Raw genomic sequence first — 26491 nt, forward strand, 5'->3', positions numbered from 1 at the left:
TTTTTTGGCAGGCCAGGAGCCACAACTTGCCCGCTCCTCATGTGTCAGAGCAGAAACAGGGGCTTGGGTTCTTGGCCACAAGCTTGCTGTGTGAGGCTGGGTGAGCTCTCCACTCTCTTGGGGGCTATGCTCCCTCTTCTGTATAGCAGGACCCATAACCCACGCGGGTGATATAGGGCAGAAGCAGGGGCAGGGGCTGCAGGATGGAGAGCGGGATGCCCACCCAGGAGGCATGCAGGAGTGTTCCCCGAGGCCCAGCAGGCCCGGGCTGTAGGGGAATCTGCTGGCCCAGAAGGGGAGAAAGGGAAGTAGTCTGGGGTGGGGAGGTGCTCCGTCCTCCCTCCCCAACCCAGGCCTAGGTTTCGCTTCTCCTTATGAGTCCCGGGCAGCACCGCCTGCCCCCTACCCCATCGCACCCCCATTTTTAAGTGATTCCGTGAGAATTCCCAGCCACTGGCTCCCTCGCGTCCCGCCCCGGCCCAGCCGAAGGCGGGACTGGAACCCTGGAGTCTCCGCACCTCCTGGACTAAATAGCGCCGGGGGAGGAAGGACCCGGGAAACCCAGTTGGCACCTGGGGCCCCGGGAGGCCAGGCTACCGCTATCGTATTAAGGAAGGCTCCCGATCCAGAAGGGAGGGGCCGCTGGAACAGCGGGAACAGAGCTGGCGCCGAGCGCCAAGTTCCGCGCCGCGCCCCTCCTCCTTCTGCCCCGCCGGGGCGTCCCCCGGCCAGGGGTGGCCTCCCCGCAGGGCAGGTCCCCCACCTCGAGGCCCCTTCCCCGCCGCCGCCGCGGGCGCCCCGGGAGGGGGCGGGCCGGCGGGGGCGGGCGCTCGGGGCGCGGCCGGCGGCTCCCGGGGCGCGCGGGGCCGGGATGCCCGCCCCCGCCTCCCCCTGCGCCGGCCGGGGCGGGCCGGGGCGGAGCGGGGCGCCGGCGGCGGCATGGCGGGCGGGCGGGCCGGGCCCGGGGCGCTGCTGGCCCTGCTGGCGCTGCGGGCGCTCGGGGCGGCGGCGCACCCGCAGTGCCTGGACTTCAGGCCGCCCTTCCGGCCGCCGCAGCCGCTGCGCTTCTGCGCGCAGTACTCGGCCTTCGGGTGCTGCACCGCCGAGCGGGACGCGGCGCTGGCCCGCCGCTTCGGAGCCCTGGCGGCGCGCATGGACGCCGCCGAGTGGGCCGCGTGCGCCGGCTACGCGCTCGACCTGCTGTGCCAGGTGAGCGGGCGCGCGTCGGGGCCTCGGTGGCCCGGCGGGAGGGCGGCGGCGACAGCCCCGCCGGGCGGCGATCGAGGACGGGCGGCGGCCTTGCGACCCCGAGGCCCCGGGCGGGGTCCTCGGCGCGGGGCGGGGAGCCGGGCTTTGCGATTCATTAAGTTTCGCCGTTTGGGCCTTCTCTGGGCCTCAGTTTCCCCTTGGGAACAAGAGGGGCGGACACACCGATGTAAAGAGCCCCTTGGAGTTTGGGGGCCCCTCTGTCCCGGGACCTCCTGGAGTCAGCCCCCCAGTGTCCTGGCCTCGAGGAGCCCCGCCCTTATGGGGGTACCAGGATGGGAAGCCTTTGTCCCGCTCAGTGCTGCCCGAGCTGCCCCAGGGGAGGTGGGAGCAGCCTGGACCTGCCGGGAGCAGGGAGCGTGGTTGATGCGCTGGACTTGGGTTTGCGGAGGGGTGCGGGGGACACTGTTCCCAATGAGGGCCCCTCCGCTGCCCTGAGGACACAGTCTCAGAGCCCCCGCCCCCTTCCAGGACCTAACTGCAAGGTGCTCACACCCGGGGTGAGCGGGGCCTGCCATGCGCCTACCGAGGTTCCTGCTGTGCCCTCTCTCCGGGGGCGCCGCCACCAGGCAGAGGGGCTCTCGTCCTTTCAGACCACCTGAGTGACATCCCTTTGGTGTAACCTCTCTGTCCCATCTCCCCTCTGAGGACAGAGCCCCTACTTCTGCCACTCCGGATTGTGCCCTAGCTGTTTCTTTTTCTCCTGCATGGGTCTGATTCCCAATTGACTGACCAGAATCCCTGGGGAAATGGAGTCAAGGCCAGGAAGCCCTTGGGCTGGCAGTGAGAAGCCTGGGTGGAAGGGTCCTGCAGGGCAGCCTAGCTGACACCCTTCAGCCAGCCAGGGCAGGGGCAGGAGGGCTGGCTTGGAGTCAGACTTACTGGGTTGATCCTGGCCCCGCCACTTCCTGGGCAGGTCACCACTGTACATCATTGTGTCATCTTTAAAATGGGGGCACTCTTAGCCGTCCCTCGGAGTTGCCACACAGACAAAAGGGCACATACTCAGGGCTCAGTGGAGGATTCTGGTTAGATTTCTCTAGTGCCTCTTTGGCCCCCACTGGCTTCTCGGCCCTAGGCAGGGACGGAGTGGGGCCCAGAGGCCGATTCAGGGAAAGCCCAGAGAGGCAGAGATTGCTCAGTGGTCACACAGCTCAGTTATGGCCATGGTGGGCACGTGGACCACACTCGGTGCCAGTGTGGGTGGGCCATCTAGGTCAGAAATAAGAGGGGCTGGGAGTGGATGAGGGAGGGGGCCCTGAGGAGCACCAGAAAGCAAAGGTGGGGGGGGTAGGTTCTGCTCAGCCCTGGTGCTGTGCATCTCAGGGGAGCCAGAATGGTCTGGTCAAGCATCTGCCTCCTTCACTAGCCTGGGGCTTCCTTGGAACCCAGCCCTTCCCACCCCTGGTCACATAGCTGGGTTCATGTAGCCACTCCACACTTGTTAATTGAGCACCTACTATGTGGCAGGCTCAGCAGAGTAAATCAGGTGGGTGGGTCCTCAGAAGAGGAAGGGAAGGGTCAGTCCTGCTACCCCTCCCTGGTAGGAGGCTTTCCTCTGTCCTTGGGAATCTTCCCAGCATGGCTTGGCCTTGGGCAACCAGGGGTGGAATGGCTTCTAGCAATTTACCCCAGGCGTCTCTGAGAGTGACCTCATGTCTGGAGTGAACTTGGAGAGGAGTGGAGGTTGGATCACACTTTCTCTGGCAGGGCCTCAAGGGAGGGCAGGAGAGTGCTGGAGGGAGGACTATGCTGTCTGTGAGCCAAGGCCGTGTCTGGATTCAGCACCTCCTGATTTCTATCCCAGGAGGTGGCCACGGTGCCTTACTTACAAGGTTCAGTCAATGATAGCATCCGAGCACTCGCATCTGCCGTAGGTAGGGACACGGGCTCCAGACAGGAGAGAGACCGAGAAAACATGCTCTCTCCCCCGGTCCCCTCCAGAACCTGCCCCCATCTGGCACCTGCAACTCCTCCAGATGCCCAGATGGCTCCTTAGCTGGAGGGCAGCTGTCCCTCCCGGCCCCTTCAGACTCTTTCTGAGGGCTTTGCCCTCGTCCAGTGGGTGCCTGTGTCACCAAGAGGAGAAGAGGCAGCTTGTGACACATGGCACCCAGGTTCCCAGCATCCGCACCACAGCCTTCCGGGGTAACTGAGCTTGCCTCTCTGCATAACCTGAAGGCATCAAAGTCTGGTTTCTGATGGAAATCTACGTGGAACGTGCTCTGCAGGTGCATGTACTGGACAGACGTGTTTCCCCAGAGTCTGTTAGGAGCTGGCCCCGTGCTGGGTCCTGGGCCCAGAGGCAGTTGGCAAGTCACAAGCCCAGCTTGTTCAAGTCAGGAGACAGACACACTGATCTTACCAGAATGCACAGAAGGCTTCCCAAGGGTGACTGAACACCATGGGGCATGGGGACAAAGGCTGCACTTTCCCTGGAAAAGTCAGGGAAGGCTTCCTGGAAGAGGAAACATTGAGTTGCATCTTGATAGTTCAGACTTGTTTGAGCAGTTACTGAACAACACATGCATCATCTCATTTATTCCTCCCAACAACTATGAGGTTTGAATTCCTTCCCCTTTTTACAGATGAAGACACAGGCACAGAGAGGTTAAGGAACTTGCTCAAGGTCACACAGGGAACGGTAAACTCAGTCTCCAGGGCACTCTAACTCCAAAGCCCTTCCCTTAATGACTTTGTCATATTGCCTATTTTCAGAGCCCTGGGAGGATGGAGGAGTCAGAGAAGACTTCTCAGTTAGGCCTGGAGTCATGAATAAGAGTTTGGCAGATGTGGAAATGGGGGAGGAGGGAATACCCTCCCAAGAGAACACTGCATACAAAGAGTCAGCCTTCCTAAGGAATAGGTGCTGGACATTAGAGACCTTCGGGACTCAGGTCCATGAGTCATGGATGTCAGCAACTCCACAGTGGCTATTTCAGGGCAGCAAGCTGTTTGCGCCCACACTGGATGGCCCAGGCGGCTGAGCAGTGTGATACTAGATCGATTTTTCTTGGCCTTTCTCCTGCCTCCTCCGCGGACTGCTGTGGGGCCAGTTGCTGAGCATCCTTGCCAGCAGCTATCATTACACCCCCCTGCCCCGTCCTGCTTTTGGATTACTCAGGTCTGGGCACCAGGTTTGCACTGTGTGTAAGTAAGGGTACCTAGGCCGCGAGTAAGGGCTTGCCAGGCCCAGCGTTGGAGGCATGGATGCTCAAATGCCAGCCTGGCTCCCTGGCGGCCCTCTGGGCTCCCTCTCTAGCTCTGGGCTGGGCTTTGATGAGTGGAGGGCACTGAGACTGGCTTCCAGAAGTCTCTTCTGCTTCCCGTTGTGTCTCTGGAGCTGAGGACGGTGTCTGGCTCACAGTCCGTGTCCAGGAAACACTTGCTGAATGAAACACCTCTGACTAATCTGGGAAGAGCACCAGTCAACACATCGTGAGGGCTGGGCCTGAGCCCCGGTATGACCACTTCTTGGCACGTGGCCTTCCTAGAGCCTCAGTTCCTCATCCATGTAATGGGAGTTACAGTGACCCTACCTTGCAAAAATTAAGTGAGGCGTATGTGCACCCAGACCCTCCTGCCCCACCCACAGAGGCTGGCCGGACACATAGGAGGCTCCTGGGGAACCGTGGGAGAGATGGTGCGGCACAGAGGCCTCATCGGCAAACGGGGACATGTGCAACGTGGTTTCTTCGTCTGGGCCCGGGACAGTGACTGACCAGAGACCAACCACACATCGCCAAGTGGCCCTCAGCCTCACAGGAGCACTAAGGGGCCAGGAGGACAAGGCTGTGGTGTGACCACAGTTGTTTAAAGGGCAGAAGTCGCCCCTGGCCCAGAGCCTGAACACACATGCAAGAGGGCAGTCTGCCACCTTCTGCCCCTCGAGGCCTCCTGCTGGAACCCAGCCTGGCCCTGCCAGTGAGGAGGGGAGTATGCGGCTGTGAGGGCCTCCCCTAGTGCGGGACAAGCATCCCCCGAGGCCTCTTGGGGTCCAGAGCTGAGTCAGTCCAGACCTTGGCCCGCTGAGCTCATGGCGGGGCAGGGGCTAGAGGGTGCCAGGCACAGACATAAATAATGACCTCAGCTCAGGTCAGGGGCTCTAACCAAGGGAGGTTCTTACAGAGCCTGCAGAGCTGAGGCCCCTGCTCTGGGCAGGGGTGGGGCACACTTAACTAGGCTTTGGGGGTGGTATTAGGAGCCAGCCAGCAGACTGGGCAAATGCCCTGGCTTTTCCCTTTCTCCCACCCTCCAACCCCACTAAGTTCAGTCTGGCCTGTGACCTTGGTTAGGGGCTTCCTTCTCAGCCTCTTCTTCCCCGTAGGTACAATGGGAATAAGAATATACCTCCTGGCGGCAGTCAGTTGCCTTGGGGGGGAAACGTAGATTCACTGGAGCACCCAGCAAGGCCCTGGCCCATGATCTGCCCAAGTGCCCAGGGCTGTTATTATTGTTAGTACTATTTCTCCAGGCTGGCCATGGTTATTATTCAAGGACGAAGAGAATGCTGTGTTTGAGGGAAGGGCATGCCTGTGAGGGGAACAGTGTGTGCTGAGGCTCAGAGGCGAAACTGGCCGGGAGGGTCAGGAAACAGAAGGTGGGCAGGAGGCGGGAGCGGATGGCAGAGCTGTGGGCAGAGCTGGATCAGCGGGTGCTGCTGGTACCTGTGTTAACTCTCATGCTGGAGGGGGGAGTGCCATGGGGGGGTCCTCTCAGTTCTGGGGGTGGGTGCGGGAGGCCGGAAGCTGGGGAGAGGTCTGGTCAGGTTTGTCACCTCTACCTGGGTTCCCAGAAAGCAGAACCTGGGGCAAAGTTCATGGGTCATTTCCTTCTTGGGGTGAGAGGACCCAGAGGCACGAGTGATGGGGTCCAGGGAAAGCCGAGCCAAGGAGGCAGCTGTGGGCTGGCGACTGCTCCGAGCGACGCATGCTTGAACTGGCGGGAGCATGGCTCCACGAAGCCATCCCACCTGCGGATCGGGACCGCCTGCTGGGCGGGGTGGGGGGGGGGGAGCAGAACACTTTATCCATCAGCTCCCTCCTCCCAGGGCTCAAAGTTTTGCCCCAGGAGACGTGAACTGCTCTGCATTCCAGATCGTGCCCATATGGGCACCGAGTGGCGTCCCCAGTGTCTCATCAGAGGGGGAGCCCTCGGCGGGAGGCTGCGGAGACCAAGGGCGGCTGTTCCATCTGCCCCAGAGCAGAGGACAGCCCAGGACCCTGCCTGAGGTGCCTGAGCAGTGGAGGAAGAGGGGTCTGGGGCCAGGGGGACATGTGGGCATGGGTGTTACTGCCTTGCCCGCGTACATGAGCCGGCCTCCATGGTGCAGGGGAGAGCGGAGTCGACCCCAGACCAAACCCCGACTCCTCCATGCTGACCCAATGGCACTGAATGACATTGGCCTGTGCCTCAGTCTCCCCATCTGTAACACTCTCCCCTTCATGGGCCCTTGTGAAGATTGAGTAACGGAGATAGGAGCACCATTCACTGTTAAGGGCAGGTCGGGTAAGTTAGTATCCAGCACATTCCCTAAGCATTCACTCTGGGCCTACTATGTGCTAGACACTGTCTTAGGTTCTGGGACACAGAGTGACCAGACAGGCAAAACTCCTGCCCTCATGGGATGTAGGTTCCAAGGAAGACAGTAAACACGCAAACGTGTTAATTTTTATTATGATGCCGGGTCATGGTAAGGTTTTGGGTTTGGGGTTTCTTGAGAGGGGTTGTTGTTTTTAAGCAGAGTCAGAGGCTAGGAGGTAGTGGGGGTGATGGATGTGTGGTCTCTGAGGGGGTGTCCCTTGAGTGGGGGACCAGGTAAAGCGAAGGAGTAAGTCATGCAGATATAGGGCAGAGGCATCGTATATAAAACCGGCTCCAGCCCTTTCTGGCGCACAGTAGGTGCTCGAGGGCAGTTGCTGCCGCCAGTAGTAATAGTAATAGTTGTGGTTCTTTGTGCTAATAGAAGCATTAAGGCACGAGGAAGAAGGTGAGATAGGAAGCTGAAGGTTGCTGCCCGCAGTGAGACTTCCCGTGTTGCTGGACAGATGGCGTTGCCCCCATTTTACAGACCAGCAGCCTGAGGCTCTAGGAGGTGGGTGCCCGGCCAGCGGTCGCACAGCTGGTGCGCACCTGCACGCAGCATCCCTGGGCCCGCCCTGTCTCTGCAGGAATGCTCGCCGTACGCGGCCCACCTCTACGACGCCGAGGACCCGGCCACGCCCCTGCGGACCGTGCCCGGGCTCTGCGAGGACTACTGTCTGGACATGTGGCAGACGTGTCGGGGCCTGTTCCGCCACCTGTCGCCCGACCGAGAGCTCTGGGCCCTGGAGGGCAACCGGGCCAAGTTCTGCCGCTACCTGTCGCTGGACGACACGGACTACTGCTTCCCCCACCTGCTGGTCAACGAGAACCTCAACTCCAATCTGGGCCGCGTGGTGGCCGACGCCAAGGGCTGCCTGCAGCTGTGCCTGGAGGAGGTGGCCAACGGGCTGCGCAACCCCGTGGCCATGGTGCACGCCCAGGACGGCACCCACCGCTTCTTCGTGGCCGAGCAGGTGGGGCTGGTGTGGGCCTACCTGCCGGACCGCTCGCGGCTGGAGAAGCCCTTCCTGAACGTCAGCCGGGCCGTGCTCACCTCGCCCTGGGAGGGCGACGAGCGGGGCTTCCTGGGCATAGCCTTCCACCCCAGCTTCCGGCACAACGGCAAGCTCTACGTCTACTACTCAGTGGGGTTCGGCTTCAACGAGTGGATCCGCATCAGCGAGTTCCAGGTCTCCGCAGACGACACGAACACCGTGGACCACAGCTCTGAGAGGTGCTTTCCCCAGGAGGGGGTGGTGATAGGGGGGTGGGCAGGGCTGATATTCGGCTGGCCAGCGCCGGTTCGCACCAGTGGGACCAGACCAATCTATGGGGTGTGCCTGCACCCATCTTAAATCCTTGATCACCTCCAGTGAGGGGGCTGAGCCCTGCGTTGTGGGCTCAGGGGAAGAACAGTCGCAAAACAGCACCCCTGGATCATGTCCAGACTCCCGGATCAGCCACTGTAGGTGGTTCATTCCATTTGATTCTCCTAACGCCCGATGAGGGTAGTAGTATACTCCCCATTTCCCAGGTGAGGAAGTGGAGGCTTGGAGAGGTAAAATGACCTGCCAGGCCACACAGCTGGGAAACATCAGAGCTGGAATCCGGGTGTGTCTGTCTCCTGAGCCCCACCTTCCACTTCTCCCACCTGGACCCTCTCGCTGCCCCCCCCCCCGCCCCCAGCAGGCTTATCTACTCCTCTCAACACAAGCCTCCTCTCTGTGTATTATCCGTGCCCCTCACTGTTTTCAAAACTGCTTTGACCTAACCTGGCAGGAAGGGCGTATGCATCAGTCTGGGTCCAACAGGAAAATAAACCCTCTGCCAGGTAGATAGGTCAACAGGCAGGACTGGATACTGGGAATTTGTTACTCAGGAGTTAGAAATGAAAGAGCAACTTGGGGAGGAAGTAAGGTAACCCTGAATTTCCCAACGGGAGGAAGCTGCCTCCACCTCTCAGGCTGGAGGGACAAGGTGAGAAGATGGGGTTGCTAGAGCCCCAGAGCTGGGGCCACTCAGTGGCACCTGGAACCACAGTGGGCCTGGGCAGGGGAGCTGGGGCCACAGAGGAGGGGCAGCTACAGCCAAGACATTGGCCAAGCAGAGAGAGAGAGATATGGGGAGAAATACCCTCGCTTCTCCCTTCTTCCCACTTTCCAGTCTCCTGCCAGTGCCTTCCATTGGCTGACCCTAGCTGGAGGCCAGCCAGCAAAAGAGCATGGGAAATGTAGTTTACAGGATCTGAGTTCTCTGAAGTAGAGAGCAGGTAGGGGCCCAACCAGGACTAATCTGAGGCAAATAAGCAAATAATGGCACATTGGGCATTTAACAAAACTGTACAATCTTGACATTGAAAGTATAAAAAGGAGAAGGAATCAAATAGGCTGGTTAACATGAGGGCTAATATAGGTCTTGTCATACAGCATTAATTTTGACTCTGAGCATCCTGGCAGCCAGAGCAAAAGGAGTAAACTTAATTCTCATTATCTGACACGGGGCTGTACAACCCGTTCTCCAAGAGACACCAAGTTTATCACACGGCTTGCACAGAGGAGAAGCAAAGGGACAGGATGGATGTGCTTCACTCGTGACTTTTAAAAAGTGATTCCTGATAAAAACTGAAGGTGGGACACACAGTATACAGAGGAGCCTATTTCAGAGTGAGTGTTCAGTGAGTGTCCTCTGGGGACCTGTCAAGTACAAGCCTCGAACTTGACTCACACAGGGGAAGAGTTAGGGACTCAGGGTGGGGCCAGGACTGAGTAGTCATCCTTGCCTGAGTCCCTGTTCCCAGGGCTGGGATCCCCATGGTAGGTGGATGCCTCACAATCTGAGCTGTCCTCTTCAGGGAGGACTTGGAGTTTGGGGTTCTGTTTCACCCCCCAAGTCATGTGTGTTAGCCTCAACAGAAAGGCTTCCAGTCTTGGTTCTGGAGCCCTCAAGTCCTGGGTTCAATTTACTTGAACTTTCTGTGCCTTGGTTTTTCTTATCTGTATTAATAAGGGATTAGTAAGTCAATGACCAATCCTGGAAAACCTCAGCAAATAGGGGGTTGGCTACAAAGGTATTGGGAGGATCCGGAGAAGGAAAAGGGAAAGGTCAAAGTTACCCGAAGATTAGTAATTGAAGAAGCCAGGGGAACAGAAGGGAAAAAGTCTTTGCGTTGCTAAGTTTGCTGCTCCTGGTACCAAGATGTCTGGGTGGAACCCAGGAGTCCGTCTTCGAGAGCCACTGTTCCCATTCCTGCATCGACCACTTCCGGAGACAGCACCAGAAGCCAACGAAGCCCTTCCACTCTCCACTGCCAAACCCTAACCAGAAGCCAGCTGGCCAGCCATGTAGCGGAAGGCCATGGCAGTAAAGAAGATGGCTGAGGGGTTGAGTGTGTGGCTGAGCACAACCCACACCATGCAGCCGACCTCCTTAGCAACTGCATTACACAATGAATGACAGGGGTGTGTAGAAATTGCTCATTAAGTGGCTGGTATGTGGGTAGCTACGATTATGAAGAAACCAGTTGTGCCAGTGACTGGGTCAACAGTTTTGCATGATCACAACTGGGGAGATAGTGGTGGGGAGCAGTAGGAAGACCTGAGTTCTAGTCCCAGCTCTGCTACCTATGGGCTGTGTGACCTTGGGCAAGTTGCTCAACCTCTCTGAGCCTCTGGTTACTCAGCACAATGGAGTGAATTATCCCTGCTCAGCCTACTTGATCCTTATAAAAATCACTTGCTATTAAATATATGAAAAGTCTTTTCAACTGTGAAATGGCATCCGAGAGAGGAGGCTTTATTGCTGTGATCTTGTTTTGTGTTTTTGGCTGAGGTTGGTGTTTGTTTGTTTGTTTGTTTGTTTGGTGGGGGTGGCTTATTTTCTTTTAGGATAATCCTGGAGATCGAAGAACCAGCCTCGAACCACAACGGGGGCCAGCTGCTGTTTGGGGATGATGGGTACCTCTACATCTTTACTGGTGACGGCGGGATGGCCGGAGACCCCTTTGGAAAGTTTGGAAATGCCCAAAACAAGTATGTTCTACTTTTGGCTGGCCAGTGGGTTGGTTTACATGCTCTTCTGGAGGGGGAGTTCCTTCCTCAGCCATGCAGCACAGGGCAGTAGAAAGGGCTTTGGGCCCCAGCTCAGTCTGCCGCTAGCCAGAGGGGGACCCCCATCAAGTCACTTTCACTCACCCGTTAGAGAGAAGAATATAATCCCCAGGGGGAGGCTTGTCGTGAGGAGTAAAGGCGATCTTGCTTATGGAGGGCAGGCCCAGAACCCACTTGTCACAAGTGCCTGATAAGGGATATCACAGAGCTGGAAGTTGGTCCAGCCCTGCTTGAACCAGAGGAAGGAAAGGGAGCCTTCCCAGACCAAATGGAGAGCATGAGCTGGCCGGAGCGGGGCTGCATGAGCCTGAGGGTCTTCTGCCCCAAAGGTCACCTGCAATGGCCCAGAAACTGAGGCATAGTCTTGCTGTCATTACTTACTTCTTGGCTTGAGCAGATGGCCTGCCAATATTCTACTCCACACACACACACACACACACACACACACACACACACACAGAGCTTCGATGAGGATATCTAGGGCAGCCTCCTCCATTCTCTTAGCTAAAATGACAAAACCTTCCTTAGCCCAGAAAGTAAAAATAGCGAGGATGTTGATTATAGTAATTAAAGTGTTCACAATCTGTGACGCACGTGTTCATACGTGACAGTAAGAATCACTGCAGCCTTCTCATGTTTGGGATGTGTTTAGCGATGTAGTGGGGAAAACAGAAATTAAGGATTTGTGGATAATTGGACAGAACTTAAAACATTATTTTGCTGCTATGAGTTTTGCCCACTTCCGTCGTGAAGCTGGCTGCACAGCGTGTGGGCTCAGGGCTGTGATCTGCGGCTTGGTGCTGAGTAGGCTGGAGTGTGTCAGGGGGACTCCTTGGGGCAAGACCTAAAAGACCACAATGGGGGATGAACCATGGGGCATCTTTGGGTGGGAGCCTCTTACACGGTTAGAGAAGACACTGGTGAGATGTCTGATGGTGAGCGGGAGGCTTGGGTGCGGACGCTAGGCTGGAATGAGGGTACACAGCTGCAGAAATGTGCACACAAGCAGCCGGGGCGGGGAGGGGGGTGCACCAGAGTGCTCCCAGCGAGGAGAGCCGGCTGGTAAGGAGGTGCTCTGGAGCACGAGTCCTGAGGTCTCCTCGCTCCCGGGGCCCCAGAAGCGGATGTCTCCTGGTACCATGGGAGTGGCCTAGGTTCCAGCCCAGAGCTGCCTGGGGGAGAGGGCAAGTTGTCCCCCTCTGCAGGCTGGGTGGCCTCATCTTTGAGGTAGGGGTGGTGGGTGTAGAGTATGGGGTGAAGGGCCTCTGAGGCCTGTCTGGCTCACTGACATGGGGTGGTTCTTTCCCCAATGCCCTTGATGGTGAGAGAGAAAGCAAGAACCTCAGCCTCCCATTTCCTGCTGAGCTCTGCAGTGTTTTCGCTCCCCGCCCCCGAGCCCTACCCTGTACTCCTGTATGGTGCACTTGACTTTGATTGCAAGCCATTCACTCACCAAACACTGAATAAGCACCTATTACATGCCGGTCACTGTCCTGGGCGTTGGAAGAAAACAGTACATCTGAGTCATTTTTAGGAGTGTTTTCACTCCCTAGGACAACCCTGTAAGGAGGCAGGAGGGAGAGGAAGCTCCCTAACGCGACAGCGAGGAGACAGGCATGGGGAAGTTGGAAAGAGTGTTGTGGCCAAGAGCTTGGGTTTCTGTGGTCCCGCCGTCTGGGCCGCTCTTTACTAGCAGTATGACAACGGGGCACATTATGTGACCTTTCTGAGCTCAGCTGCCCCATCTCTAAGGGGGGGATCACAGTAGTACTCACCGACCTAAAAGTTTGGTGGTGAGGATTAAATGGGACAATAGAGGGTATGTATGTCCAACCCTTCCCTTCCCGCAGCCTGGCACGTAAGAAGGTGCCCGGTGGATGCTGAATGACTGAATGAATAAATGAATGTGGGTACCCAGCTGGTAAGCAGCTAGGGAGGACCTGAGCCAGGGTCTCTGGCCCCACAGCGCAGGCCGGCCTTGACCCGGCCCGGCCCCTGCCACGGCCGCCCTGGTGCCCTGGGGCGAGCCCTGGCGCTGGGCGAGCCTGAGCCGCGCCCTGTCCCCCCCGCCCCCCGCCCCGGCCCGCAGGTCGGCGCTGCTGGGCAAGGTGCTGCGCATCGACGTGGACCGCAACGCGCGCGGCCCGCTCTACCGCATCCCGCGCGACAACCCGTTCGTGGGCGACCCCGCCGCGCGGCCCGAGGTCTACGCCCTGGGCGTGCGCAACATGTGGCGCTGCTCGTTCGACCGCGGCGACCCGGCGAGCGGCGCGGGCCGCGGGCGCCTCTTCTGCGGAGACGTGGGCCAGAACAAGTTCGAGGAGGTGGACCTGGTGGAGCGCGGCCGCAACTACGGCTGGCGCGCCCGCGAAGGCTTCGAGTGCTATGACCGCAAGCTGTGCACCAACGCCTCCCTCGGTGACCGCGCCCCCGGGGGCCCCCCTCCCCGGATCTGCATCCGCCCCCTGGTTGTGCCCAGCGCCTCCCTCTGCCCCCCACGCCCCTGGAGACACTGACCCTGGATCCGCCCCCCATCCTGGACCTCCCCTCGCCTCTCCCCCCATCCTGGATCTCCGTGGGTCTCCCGTGGGTCCCCCATCCTGGATCTCCCCTCGCCTCTCCCCCCACCTCCCCAGCGCTGCCGGGCTGCTCCTGGCTCTCCCCACCCACCCCCATCCCCGCAGACCCAGGCTCTCTCGGCCCTGCTTTACCCAAGCTGTAGGCACCTTCCCCCCTCCGTGGCACTCTGGGGCCCCCGACTCGGGCCCTCCCGGCGACCTCACCTCCCCTTGCCCCTCCAGACTCAGACCACCTGCCAAGCTCCTGGTGGGGGAGGGGCTGACCCTCAAGCTCATCCCAGCTTCTCCCCCCCCCCCCCCGTGCAGATGACGTGCTGCCGATTTTCGCCTACCCGCACAAACTGGGCAAGTCGGTCACGGGAGGCTATGTGTACCGGGGCTGTGAGTACCCCAACCTGAACGGCCTCTACATTTTCGGCGATTTTATGAGTGGGTAAGTGGCCCCTGCGCCAAAGCGGCTGCTGCCCCTGTAAGAAGCAGAGTCCAGGGGCGCTGTGCGTGTGAGCACGCGCAGGTGCAAGCCCACGTAGCTGCTCTCGGACCCCGACCGCCCAGCCGCAGCCAGGCAGGTCTCTTCCTCTGGGAGGAAGTCTGGAGTCACGTCTCAGCAAACACCCAGCCCGCCCCTCTTCTCCTGATACCTTCCCTGAGCCTTGCTGGCGACCTCAAGCAGCGCCATGGAGGCACGGCTCCCAACGAAAGACGGGATGGTTGTTTAAGTGCAGATCCGCTGGTCTTCCCCTCCGCCCAAGGTTCATGGGCTCCGGGCCTGACCGAGGTTCCGAGGGGCAGGGAGCGCAGAGGTGGAAGGTGGGGGTGGGGGGAACATGAACACCTTCCTCGACGGACTCTGGGCCACCTGGCTTCTGGGGAAAACCAGGACGTGTCTGTCACTGCACTGACTGACTGCGGTTCCAGGGAGCATTCGTTTGGAAGAGGCCGGAGAGGTCATTCTGCTGGGGAGGGGGTAGCTGGCGCTCCAGCCAGGGTCTGACCATGGGGGCCGGGGGCGCCTTGCTGCCCAATCCCCACACCCTATGGCAGTGCTTCCCCACCCACGGAACCCCTAAAGGGTGTGTGTGTGTGTGTGTTTGCATGAGGTGGGGGCTGGGATGTGTCACACCCCAACAGGTTTTGGAGGGAGAAAAGAGAGCATATCTCCTAAGCCTGTGGGTCAGACTCTCCCAAAGAGAGCTGTGGAGCCTCATGACCACCTCATTCTCCCATTGTACAGAGGAGAAAACTGAGGGCCCTAGAGGCCCTAGGAAGACATACACTTGGCACAAGGTTTAAAAGTGCTGCTGAGGGGCACCTGGCTGGCTCAGTTGGTAGAGCACGTGGCTCTTGATCTTGTGGTCATGAGTTCGAGCCCCATGTGGGGTGTAGAAATTGCTTAAAAAAATAAGTCAAGATTTAAAAAAAAAATAATTAACTTTTTTCTCTTTTTATTTACTCATTTTTAATTTAATTTTATCTTATTTTTAAGTAATCTCTACCCCCAACGTGGGGTTTGAACTTATGACCCCAAGATCAAGAGTCACATGCTCCACTGACTGAGCCAGCCAGGCTTCCTGAAGCCTCTCTTTCAATGTCTGATTCTCCCTTACCCCTTCTGCTGTTCCCCAGGGTTGCTGAAGTCACCTGACCACAGAGATTCAACTAATTTTGCTAGCTTTTCCCAAGCCCTTCCACTGGGTCGGGCTTTGTGCCAGGGTTAGGGCAACAGAGCTGAAAGCACCTCGCACCCGAGTCAGGGAGACAGACCCATGCTTGGTCCACTCCAGTCCGGCCTCAGAGAGCCCGTGCACGGTGCTGGGGGTGCCCAGCACAGGGGCAGTCAGGAGGGCTCCCCAGAGGAGGGTACATCCAAGCAGGGCCTGGTGATTGACAGGTGCAGAAGGGAGTAAGGGCAAGATCAGCATATTCTGAAGATGCCGGAGCTCCACCTCATGCTCCGGAGTGGAGACAGCTCCAGAGTCTGCACGAACTTCTGGTCACCAGCCTTGGAGGATTCTGCAGCTTCTGACTGCCTCCTGTGGGTCAGCGGCTGGGGCTGAGCAGAGGGGGCAGGGGACAAGCTGGTCTCCTTCCCCTGCCCTTTTCTGCTGCATTGGAGGTACCCAGTGAAGACTGCACGCTGGGCCAGCTTTATGAGAGCACCGGATCCTGACCACTGGGCTAGCAGGGAACCTCAAGGGCCAGCTTTACGGATGTGCAGCCCGTGTGGATGCACAGACCCCATGCTCAGAAGGGCCCACACTTGGTTTAATGTTCTGCTGTCGCTGCCTTGAAATCCTTAGTACTTTTTGAACAAGGGGCCCTGCATGCATGTTTTACCCTGGATCCTGCAAATGCTGTATGGTCCTGGTTGCATGGATAATATATGAGTGGGTGGATGGATGGGTGGGTGGATTGTGGGTGGGGTTCCCCTGGGCACCGTGCCAGGCATGACCCCACAGCTCATGCTTCTTTGCAGGCGTCTGATGTCCCTCCGAGAGAACCTGGACACAGGCCAGTGGCAGTACAGTGAGATCTGCATGGGACGAGGCCAGACCTGTGCGTTCCCGGGCCTCATTAACAACTACTACCCTCATATCATCTCCTTTGCTGAGGATGAGGCTGGTGAGCACTCCTGAGGCCCCGAGACCTCTCCGTCCAGGCTGCATGCCTGGGACTGATGCCCCCACCCTGTGGGTCCTCTGGCCTGGGTGGGATTCCAGAGATGGAGTCTCAGGCCTGAAACCCCCTTCGGGCCGGGGAGCAAGTGTGCAGTAGTCTGAGACCTCGCTTGGGCATCGGTCCTCACCATTCTGGGCTTCTGTCTCCTCCTCTGGAAGGTGGGAGCAATGTGCCAGCCCTCAACTCCCTGCAGGGCTGCTTCTAGGCCATGGAGTGAGCCGACCAGGAAAGGGTTTGTAATGGTGGAAATGCAGGTGCGTGGGGGAAGAATGTATCCCAGAAGTCTACTACCCTGGGTTCCTCATGGCCAAGAAGTCTGGCCTACGTAATTAAGCCACATTATCTTCAGAAATTGGGTAGACACCGCCTTCTTGAACACCCTTTGTTGACCCACTTGTTAGTGGGTTCTCATTCAGGCTCTTGTATTTTCAATGCAAGGAACAGGGAGCGAGGGGAGAGGATAAGGGGCCATGGAGGCTGGATCTTGCTCCAGCGTCCTGCCTTTGTCCTTGGCCCCAATTGTCCCTGGACAAAAGCTGAGGGGCCCCCAGTGGAGCCTGGGGGATGCTTGGCAGGGTTGCTAGGCAACGCCCACCCAGGGGCCTTTGGAGGGGTGTCCCCTGCAGGGCCCAGTGCCCAGAGCCCCCAGGCCTAAGTCTGGGAAACCTTTGTTGGTTGACACCCTTCACAATCTAGATTTTCAAAAGGGCAGCCCCAGCCGCCACTGCCCTCCCAAGCCCACTGGGCCTTGAAAGCCCTTTCTTTTGGTCAGTAGGGGGTTAATGTGTTTTGGAAGGAGGTGCGCCCCCCACCCCCCACCCCAGGGGCAGGGCCTGGAAGGTGCAGTTCCCAAGGGGCCCTTGTTCAGGCCTCCGAATGACATCAAGTAACCGATAGCCGGGAGGAGCCTACTTGGAATCACACGGCCCATGGGCAGCGTGCTTGTGAGCTTGGGCAGGCCGCCCCTGGAAGGCACAGAGCCCTGGGGTCCAACACAAACAAACCTCCCCCAGCCACCGGCTCCAGCTCTCTAGTTGTTCTTCTGACACTTGCAAATTGCAAAACAAGGACCTCTGCTGGCCTGGTCCTCCGGAGACAGCACACCCCAGAAGAGGGCAGTGTGGCCCTGGGTAGGGCTGGGCAGTGCCGGTGGGCCCCCCTCCCCGTGCGTGGGGTTGGGGGCCAAGGAGTGTGCCTGGTGCAGGCCTGTCCCTTTACAGAGGGGGGGGTGGGGAGTACTGCACCCGACCTGGCGCCTGGAGGCCTCCCAGAGCAGGGCCCTAAGCTCGAGCTTGGTCAGCCAAAGGAAGGCCACGGAGAAGGGCATTCCAGGCAGAGGGAGCAGCGTGTGCAGGGCGACTTGGGTCGCTCCAGGGGGCTGGAGAGTAGGTGTGAGGGCTGCACAGCTAGGTGGGGACAGCGGCTCCCAGAGGCCTCTCTTCAGAAAGAGGCCCAGAGAGGGAAGCGACAGCCCAAGACTGCACAGCAAATTCATGTCTGTGCCTTTGGGTACTCCAGCAGGGGCTTTCTTGCCAGGGTGTGGTTGTATCACCTTGGGGACCAATTAACCACCCCCAGCACCCTCACCAAAGCAGGGCTGGTGCTCCTGGAGGGGAGTCAGAGGTCACTCAGCACTCAGCATCCTGCCCTCCCCAGCCCCCAGCTCCCCACCAAAGCTGGTCTACCCCAGTTACACAAGTTGGCCCCCCAAGCGTCTTTGCCTTTGTGGAGATCCCTGGGTTTCCTGGGCCTTGATTCTCAGACGCCACCCCCATGCAGCCCTCCTTGACTGCATCGGTCCCCACAAAGATGCCTTCCTCAGAGTTCTCACCTCTCTGTCTGTCTTAGTCTCTCCTTGGGGACCGCCCCCATCTTCGGGAGAACGTTCAGTGTCCTCTTGCAAAGGCAGACATATAAGCATGGCTGAACCACCACACTGAATCACACATGGGAGGTGTCTGTGCCCCCCAGCCACCATGTGTTCTACATGTGAGGGCTTGGGGGCAGCAGACATTCCTGAGTTCCAGGCCTGGCTCCACCACTCACCAGCTGTGTGACTTTGGAAAGTCACTTAACCTCTCTGAGCTTCTATAAGATAGGAATAAAGAAGCCTATTTCCTGGGCAGCGAGAGCCAGGGGCTGGGATGAGGGTGAGGAGGGAGAGAACTCGCGTTCACTGAGAGCATCCGTGGTGCCAGGGGCCCTGAGAGGTCGAGGACACTCGACTGAGGCTCCAAGTGGGACTGTCCCAGAGCCGCCGGTGCTCCCAGGGGGCTACATGCAGGGGCTGGGGTTCACACCAGGGACCCCCCAAGCGTGCACTCTTGTGCCCGTCACCTGCCCAGAAGGTGCCTTCGGGTCAGTGGAGAGACTCTGGCCTCAAGGCCTTGGCGGGACCCGGATCCTGGAGGATGACTGTCATAGCAATGACAATAGCTAATACTGACTGAGCATTTACTCTGTGCTCCTTTAATCCTTCGTCCATGAGGCATCCCGTGGTAGGGATAAGGAAGCGGAGGCTCAAGGAGCCCCATGTGCCTGGAGTCACCCAGTAGCAGTCAGCTGGGGAGCTGGGCTGTGGACCCTCACTTGTGCCCAGAGGTTGTGTGCGCTGGGCGTGAGGCCAAGCAGGGCCCAGGGCGGGGCTGGGTCCCCAGCAGGAGGCAAGAACTTGGCTAAGTCCGGGCAGAGCGGCCTGCAGCTGGTTCTTTCTCGGCCTCTGGTTCCAGCTCTGGGCACTGAAGGGCTACACAGACCTCCTTGAGGTTGGGGTCCCTTTCAGAGCCTGAGGGGAGCTGGGGGGTGGCCCGGGGTCAGGGGCCTGGCCGGGACCATATTCCAGGCAGTGTTCTCACTCCTTGCCTGGTTTCTCGCCCAAGGGGAGCTGTACTTCATGTCAACAGGCGTGCCGAGTGCCACAGCGGCCCGTGGGGTTGTCTACAAGGTGATCGACCCTTCCAGGTGAGCCCCGCCCACTGCACTGCCTGGACTCCTGCTGTCTGCCAGGACCCCCACCCCCACCCCGTCTCCATTGTCTTGTTGTCCTCTCCACCACCCCCTGGGAGGAGGGTATGACTCATAGCCCCATTTTTCAGAAGGGAAAACAGACCCAGAGAAGGGAAGTGACCGGCCAGGTCCATAGTGCTGGTGAGGGGCAGACCTGGGGCTCAAAACTGGATCTGCCACCTCAAATCCAGCTCTACTCATGGTAGGAGGAGGCCAAGGATGCCGTCTGGGCCAGATAATCACGGGCTTGACCTGGCTTTCTGGCCTGCTCCCCACCTGACCCCATCCTTTCTCCTCTCTGACTCGCCCCTCACTCCTCATTTCCTGGGCCACCCACCCCGGGCACCACTTCCCCCAGCCCTCAACTTGCCTGCGACACCCTGATCTCCACCTGTCCCCACCATGGGGCTGCCCTCCCCCCGGCAGTCCCACCTTCCCCTGGGGAAACCAACTCACTGGTTCCTGTATGGAACATGCTGGGCTTTCCGAACACCTCCCTGGCCCTCCCATGTCCATCTCCATCTGCTTTGCTTCTACGTAGAGCCACTAATTCAGTGCCAGGTGCTGTTCTGACTCTTTCCATGTACAACTCCTTGACTTCTCAGCTGCTTAGTTTACAGAGGTGGAAATCCTATAAAGGCGGGAGCCCCCCTCCCAGCCAGAGCCAGAGCTGGGCTTGGGACAGGCAGCTGGCTCCAGAGCCCCGCTCTGACCCCGTGACTGCATATCCCCACCCCTTGACCCTTAGGCCTCACTGTCTCTGAGGGGCCTTTCCCTCCAGGCCTTGTCCAGTGCTCCCCCTGGCTCTCACCACTCAGACCCATAATCTGTAATCTCCCCCTGGCTCGGGAGTCTCCAAGGGCTAAGACTGCCCTCTCCACCCCTTCAAAGTCAGTGCCGGCCCTGGGCCTGGCCCGGAGCATAGAGCAGAGACTCTGGGCGTGTTTGACCAATGAATGGATGATCTGATTTCTCAAGCTCCTTCGCAGCCCTTCAGTTTTGCTTCTCAGCTGGCCTCCCACCGCTCTGTACCTCCTTTCAGCACCTGAGTGAGCAGCCCCACATGTGCACAGCTTGCGCCCACCCCCAGCCCAACTCCCCCCACCCCCCACCCCGGGCCCTCAAAGAATCCACTCACATCCAGCAGCCCCTGATGCGGACAGTTACCCTCACCTTTGAAACATCCTGGATTTGGAGAAATCCTGAAACACCATCACTCTTTCAAAAAAATCATTTTAAGAAATTAGAGTAGTTTTAGATTTACGGACAATTTGCAAAGATAGTTCCGAATTTCCCATATATCCCTCTTCGATGTCCTCTGTCATTAGCATCTTGTGACGTCATGGTACGCTAGTCACAGTTAATGGACCGATGTTGGTACATTCCTATTAATTAAAGAATTTCTCTAGTTTTCTCCTACTGTCCTTTTTCTGCTCTAGGATCCTACCCAGAATCCCACATTCCCTTCAATCATTGTGTCTCTTTAGCTTCCTCTGGTCTATGACAGATTCTCAGACATTCCTTATTGACCACACTTTTTTTTTTTAAACACAAACCTATTCATTATTGACATTATTTATCAAGAAACACATAAGGACTTCCTCCTTTCATCCCTCCTTCCCATTTCCCCAAGGTCCCCCCGGCTTCATCTGCTAGCGCCCAGATTTATGGCGATGCCGAGGAACACATGCAAACTTTGCATTTTTCTTTGTTCGTTTTCCCTGTTTTGTATAAATATTTCCACGTTGCAACATCACTCTTGAAAGCGTCATTTTGAATGGCTGTGTAATTGGCTATTGAGTCACTGGGCCACAATTATCTTACCCGTTCCATGGACATTAAGCTTATTTCTCTCTCTTTTTTTTTTTTAAAGAGTGCTTCTCTAAGGAAATATCACATATATGGAGCATGTAATTCATGTCAGAGGCTGCCTTAGACCCACCCTCTCCTTTTGCCACGAGGTACCTTTCTTTCGCTATTGGCTCATTTTCCCCATGCAACGGAGGGGACCCAAGGCTTAGAGAGTTCTGCTCAAGGTCCCCTGGAGGGAGGAGCCAGAAACAGGCTAGACTCCTTCCCTTCCTGCCCTCCCTCATCTCTTTTGTGCTTCTCTTTTGGAATGCATATCTTTCTTTGCACCCACAACATCCTGCATAGAGGCTGCATCACAGAACACGGGAATGAAGAACTGCGGAGTGGACGAGTGGGGTGGGGGCATCTATCACTGCCCAGACAAAACCACTGTGGCATTTAGGGGTGCATCTCCTACCTTTTGCCTAAAAGATTTTTTTTTTTACATCATTTCCTTAAGGAACAAAACCGTGCTGGGTCTGTCTGCAGCATGTGGATATTATCTGGGGTTCAGAGCAAAACCCACTCTTTCCGCAGCTTTGGGAAGCGTGGGTGACTGGCTGTGTTTCTTCAACCTCTGGGGGGAAAGACCCATACCCCTCCTCAGTTTCCCTCTTTGGCCAGGCCTGTCTGGAAGCCACCTCCTGTCACATGGCCACTTCACCCCTCGGGCTTTTCCATTGTGCTGCTGGAACCTATTGAAGTCTGGACCCACGTGGGCCAGTCCCAGAATAGGGTCGGTCCCATTCAAAGACTCAGATCGACAGCCAAAAGCTAATTAAAATGGAATTCCATGCCTTACTTGTGCCCCTTGGAGATGTCAGAGGAGACCCAATTCAGAGCCCTGGTAACCCTTCTCAGAAGCGTCTCTCCGCCCCCCCCCCCCCCCCGCCTCTCTGAAGCCCCGCCCTCACCCCACCCCCATCCCTCATCTCCGCTGCCAGCCCTGCGCCTCTCTCCAACCCTTTATCTTTAGATCGGCTTACCTTTCCCTCCGATGCGGCAGAACCAAAATCCAGGGCCAGAGGGGCAGAGAGAGAGAGACTCTCCTCAAAGGCTGTGGGGTGCAGGGGCCAGGGTGGGGTGCAGGGATCAGGCTGCAGTCACAGTTACAGCAGTAGGGCTGGTGGTGGAAGGAAAGGGGCTGTGACATTTGATCACGTTCCCAAGACAGTTCATGCTCTGAATCAGAAGCTCAGCCTCTCCTGAGCCACCGGCCCTTGGGCTCTTGAAAAGCAGACACTGAGTGGACACCTGGCAGACCATGATACAAGATTTCTGCCCTGGGGCTGGGCTCCCAGAGCCCTGGGGGCCACGCGGTAGGTGCCCCACCAATGGCCACCATTGTTGTTTGCGTCCCCCTCTGCCCAGGCCTGAATGCACAGGTGCCTGGCTGCCAGGGGAGAGTGGGTGTCAGAGGGACATGCTCAGGGCAGGCTCCCAGGGTGGCACTCATGACCTCCTGTGTGTTGGCAGACGGGCACCACCCGGCAAGTGTCGGATCCAGCCTGCCCAGGTGAAGGTGAGGAGCCGCCTCATCCAGTTTGTGCCCAAAGAAAGTAAGTGCCTGCCAACAAGGACACAACGCAGGAGGGGAGCTCCTGTGACCCGGGGCCCAGCTGCTCCTCCAGCAGATATGGGTCCTTCAGGCTGGCCCTGGATGCCCTTCCTGGGCCCCTGATGCCTAGCACTGGGAATGGCACCCGTTAGATATTCAGTTAACGTGGGTGGAGCTCCTTGAACCCAGGCGGGTGAGTGGCCCCAAGGGGCTGCAGACCTCAGAGGGGGGCAGGGGAAGGGGAGGGATGGCTTAAGCCAGGTACACTCAGAGCCCTCGGGACAGACAGATAGCAGGTATATCTGTGTGAGAGCAAGACTGGAAGGAGTCATTCTCGATGCAGGTGCCGCAGGGGAGGGGGCATCTGCCTGGGGCTGCCGTAAGCTGGTTCTGTTTGACAAGTTTGGTGGGGAGGGAGGTGGGCACAAACCCTCATGACCTGAGGGCCAAGCAAGGCCACAAATGATGACCCCTGGCATCTGGGGCCAACTGAAAGGGCAGGCGTGACGAGGGGTCTGTGAGGGGTCTGTTCCCCTGGGCCCTGTGGGAGCATAGAGACAGTGCTGTCAGACCATCCAGTTCTTAAGAGAGGTGGGAAATGGATCCATCCATCCATCCATCCATCCATCCATCCATCCATCCGTCTGTCCATTCACTTACCACACACGCGTGCTTCCATGGGGACATACTGCTGAGCAAGACAGACATGGTCCCCGCCTCCTTAGGTTGTTACATATAATCTCTCCATTTGCAAATTTTGGCACCTTTGGCTCAAAATCTTAAAAATCACCCTGCAGGCCAAAGGAAATCCTTCAGTGGGCCCAGTGGGCCCAACAGATCGAGGACCCATTGGTGGACTGAGGGGCAGGGGAACAGGAAGAGGGGGAGGCTGGGCACCTGGCAGCTGGGGGCGGGCGGCCCTGAGGAAGGGGAGCCCCCAGCAGAGGACAGTTGGGGGAAGGAATGAGCTCAGTGTTTGGGGAAGTTAATTCTAGCTGCAGTTGGTTTCAGGCCTGGGCCAGTTTTCCATTCATTCAGCAGTTTCTGGCACTTTCAATCATCACCCCTTCCGTGCTGGATGCTGGGGCCATAGGAGAAGTCAGAGCAGGCCCTGTGCTGGCTGGGACAGACAGAGAAGTCACTTATTGTCCCAGGGCTGTTACAGAAGTGTGTGCCAGCAGTCATGGGGCCCCAGAGCAGTGCAGGACCGGGGTGGGGGTGGGGCGTTCCCAGAGGCTGAGGGTTGAGGCTGGAATGAAGAGGAAGGGTGCACCGTGGGGGGCAGTCTGGGCAGCGGGACCAGCAAGAGCCAAAGCAGACCGGGGAGCTGGAAGTCGTTCCCTGCGGGTTGAGTCGGGGCCAGGGTGCAGGGAGGGGGAGCATCTGGCCCACGTCCCCGTGCTCCTGGCCCTGACCTGCTCCTGGCCTTGAATCAAGGCCCTTCGTCAGCTGTCATCTCAGCTGAGGTGGGGGGTTAGAGGGCTTCGGACTGGTGACCCTGGGGTCCCTCCCCATAGTAGGGGAGTAGTCTGGGAGTTCGCCTCTCCAGACAGAGTGTCTCATGCGGGATGAGGTTTATCTCTGTGGCTGACCAGGGCTGAGTGTGAGTGTTGGGGTGCTGCCGGGACAAAGGGAGTTGCCCACCTCAGCTCCCCATGCCTATTGTATCCAGGCCTTGTGGTGGGGTAGAAGGTTGGGGTACCCTGCCCCCTCTCTCTGGTCAGGGTGGGCCCCAGCCCCCAGCCAGCAGCCTTGGGAGCGTGGAGGGGAGACTTCACCCTGCCCTGCCCGGCCCTGGGCAGGCCAGTTCCCATCCTGCCTGTCTGCCTTAGATCCTCAGCAGGTTTTCCCCATCAGTGGGCCTCAGCTTCCTCACCCCTGAACCAAAGACTGGAACCAGAAAAGGTCACTTACTCTGAGAAGCCCTCCCAGACACTTCTCTTCCACTGGGCTCATGAGTTAACAGTGGGAGGGGCTGTCCCCCCATCCCTGCTCCCAGACTAGGGACTCCCAGGAGGGCAAGACTGGGGGCGGGGCGGGGGGGACCCCAGAAGCAGACTGGCACAAAGCAGCTGTTAACGAGTGTTTGCAGAATGACTGAAAAAGCACGCCGCACCAGCTCCAGGCTGGTATCCCCAAGAGGTACCCCAACCTCAGGGTCGGACTGGAGGGCCGAATGAGAACATCTTTCCCTAGGGGTCTGCATTCCGTGGTGGAGAGCTGGGGTGGGCTGGGCGGCTGGGGTCCCTCTGACCGCACGCTCTTCCTCCGCGCAGAATTCATCCGGAGGGCAGAGAGCACCCCACGGCCCACGGCGCGTGCGCCCACCCAGGCACCCCGCCGCAGCCGCCCCACAGCTGCTCCGCCCGCGCTCACCCCGCGGCCCGCACGGCCCACCCGGCGACCCGGCGGCCGGAGGGGTGGCGGGCGGCGGCGGGGTCGACCAGGCACGGCGGACCCCGCGCCCTCGGACGGCGCCGTGCGCCTGGTGCGGCCCGCGGGCCTGAGTCCGGGCCGCGGGCGTGTGGAGGTGTTCGCGGGTGGACGCTGGGGCACCGTGTGTGACGACGCCTGGGACACCAAGGCTGCCGCCGTCGTGTGCCGCCAGCTGGGCTTTGCGCACGCCGTGCGGGCCACCAAGCGCGCCCAGTTTGGCGAGGGCGGCACGCTGCCCATCCTGCTGGACGACGTGCGCTGCGCGGGCAGCGAGCGCAACCTGCTGGAGTGCACGCACGCCGGCGTGGGCACGCACAACTGCGGGCACGAGGAGGACGCGGGCGTCGTGTGCAGCCACGAGGACCCTGACCTGTAGGCGAGCACCCTCCGTGCGGCCGCAGCCTGGCAGGGCCCCTCCGCCCCGAGCGCGCCTGGTGCGCGCACAAGCCTGCGGGCAGAGGGGGCCCATCTGTAATGCTGTCCTGTGGGCGCGTGTGAGGTGTGTGCAGTGCTCCCGTGCTGTGTCCCTGCCCACGTGTCTTCCGCAGACTAGAAGCCACAGTGTGTTGGGGTCTGTGTGGTCACGAGCCCCAGGTGTTCTTTTCTTACCTCCAAACATCTCCGGCACATGCAGGAACACAGTCTGGCCATGGATCCTCAGCACTGAGGGCTACCACCCTTCAAGGGCAGACATGGTCCTTGGCCGCATTAACAGAGGCATAGCTGGCAGATTGAGGGAGGGGACCAGGCCTGTCCTGCCCAGGGTTTGAGTGGAAGGCCCTGGACCATCTGGAGCGTGGCCTACAGAAGGTGACTCAGAGAGCATGGGCAGGTGGCCCGGCAGGTAGAGGTGCTGAAGAGAACAGGAAGGCATCCAGTGGGGCAAAGGGAAGCTGTTAGACCGATGAGCCCAGAGTGAACTGTGGGCCATGGCCGTCTGAGCGAGGATCAGGCTGCCTGGGGAAGTGAGCATCTGGGGAGGGCTGGCTGGGGGAAGGGGGTTCTGGATGACCTCTGGGAGAAGCCTCTTGGTCATCTCAGAAATCATTATCATGCTGGGTCCATGTGGATGCTCTGGGGACAGTGCTGGGGCCCCGGGCCCTGAGACTTGACTCTCCAGGGCTCACTGGGACAGAAGCCACCCACCTGGCCATTCCAAGCACCAGGACCCCCCAGTGAATGAGGGGGGGCATCAGGTTTCTCTACTTTAAAGGCTGTGTTGGGGCCACTGGAACCACCTTGGTCCTCTCTATCCCCACGCTGCTCAGTGAAATCCCAGGGTACCCTCTGATTCCTCCAGCATCCCCCCCAGGGGTCCAGAAAGACTACTGATGCTCTGTCACCCGAAGCTATGCCAACAACATGACTGTTTCCAACCCCCTTCCTGCCTCTTCTCTCTGACCTGTACTGCCTGGGGGCTGGAGGTG

General features: G+C 58.8%; 1 protein-coding gene across 2 annotated transcripts; it reads left to right on the top strand.

Annotated features, from left to right (window-relative positions):
• Positions 1–917: 917 nt before the first annotated feature.
• Positions 918–26445, top strand: HHIPL1 (HHIP like 1). 2 transcript variants are annotated; one of them, XM_045901509.3, is made up of 9 exons: positions 918–1209; positions 7437–8083; positions 10734–10877; positions 13045–13373; positions 13841–13967; positions 16011–16156; positions 19093–19174; positions 22547–22629; positions 24905–26445. In XM_045901509.3, the coding sequence occupies exons 1-9, from the start codon at positions 940–942 to the stop codon at positions 25438–25440; spliced, it is 2364 nt and encodes a 787-aa protein (XP_045757465.1). In that variant the 5' UTR covers positions 918–939; the 3' UTR covers positions 25441–26445. The 2 variants fall into 2 exon arrangements, with proteins under 2 accessions (XP_045757465.1, XP_054369849.2); XM_054513874.2 differs by lacking the exons at positions 22547–22629; positions 24905–26445 and adding an exon at positions 19757–20157 and having other exon boundaries at positions 19093–19176.
• The last annotated feature ends 46 nt before the right edge of the window (positions 26446–26491 follow it).

Source organism: Mirounga angustirostris, unplaced genomic scaffold (genome assembly GCF_029215605.1).
Source record: "Mirounga angustirostris isolate CCGP_5_RB_7025 unplaced genomic scaffold, mMirAng1.0.hap1 SCAF_9, whole genome shotgun sequence".
Classification (NCBI taxonomy): Eukaryota; Metazoa; Chordata; class Mammalia; order Carnivora; family Phocidae; genus Mirounga; species Mirounga angustirostris.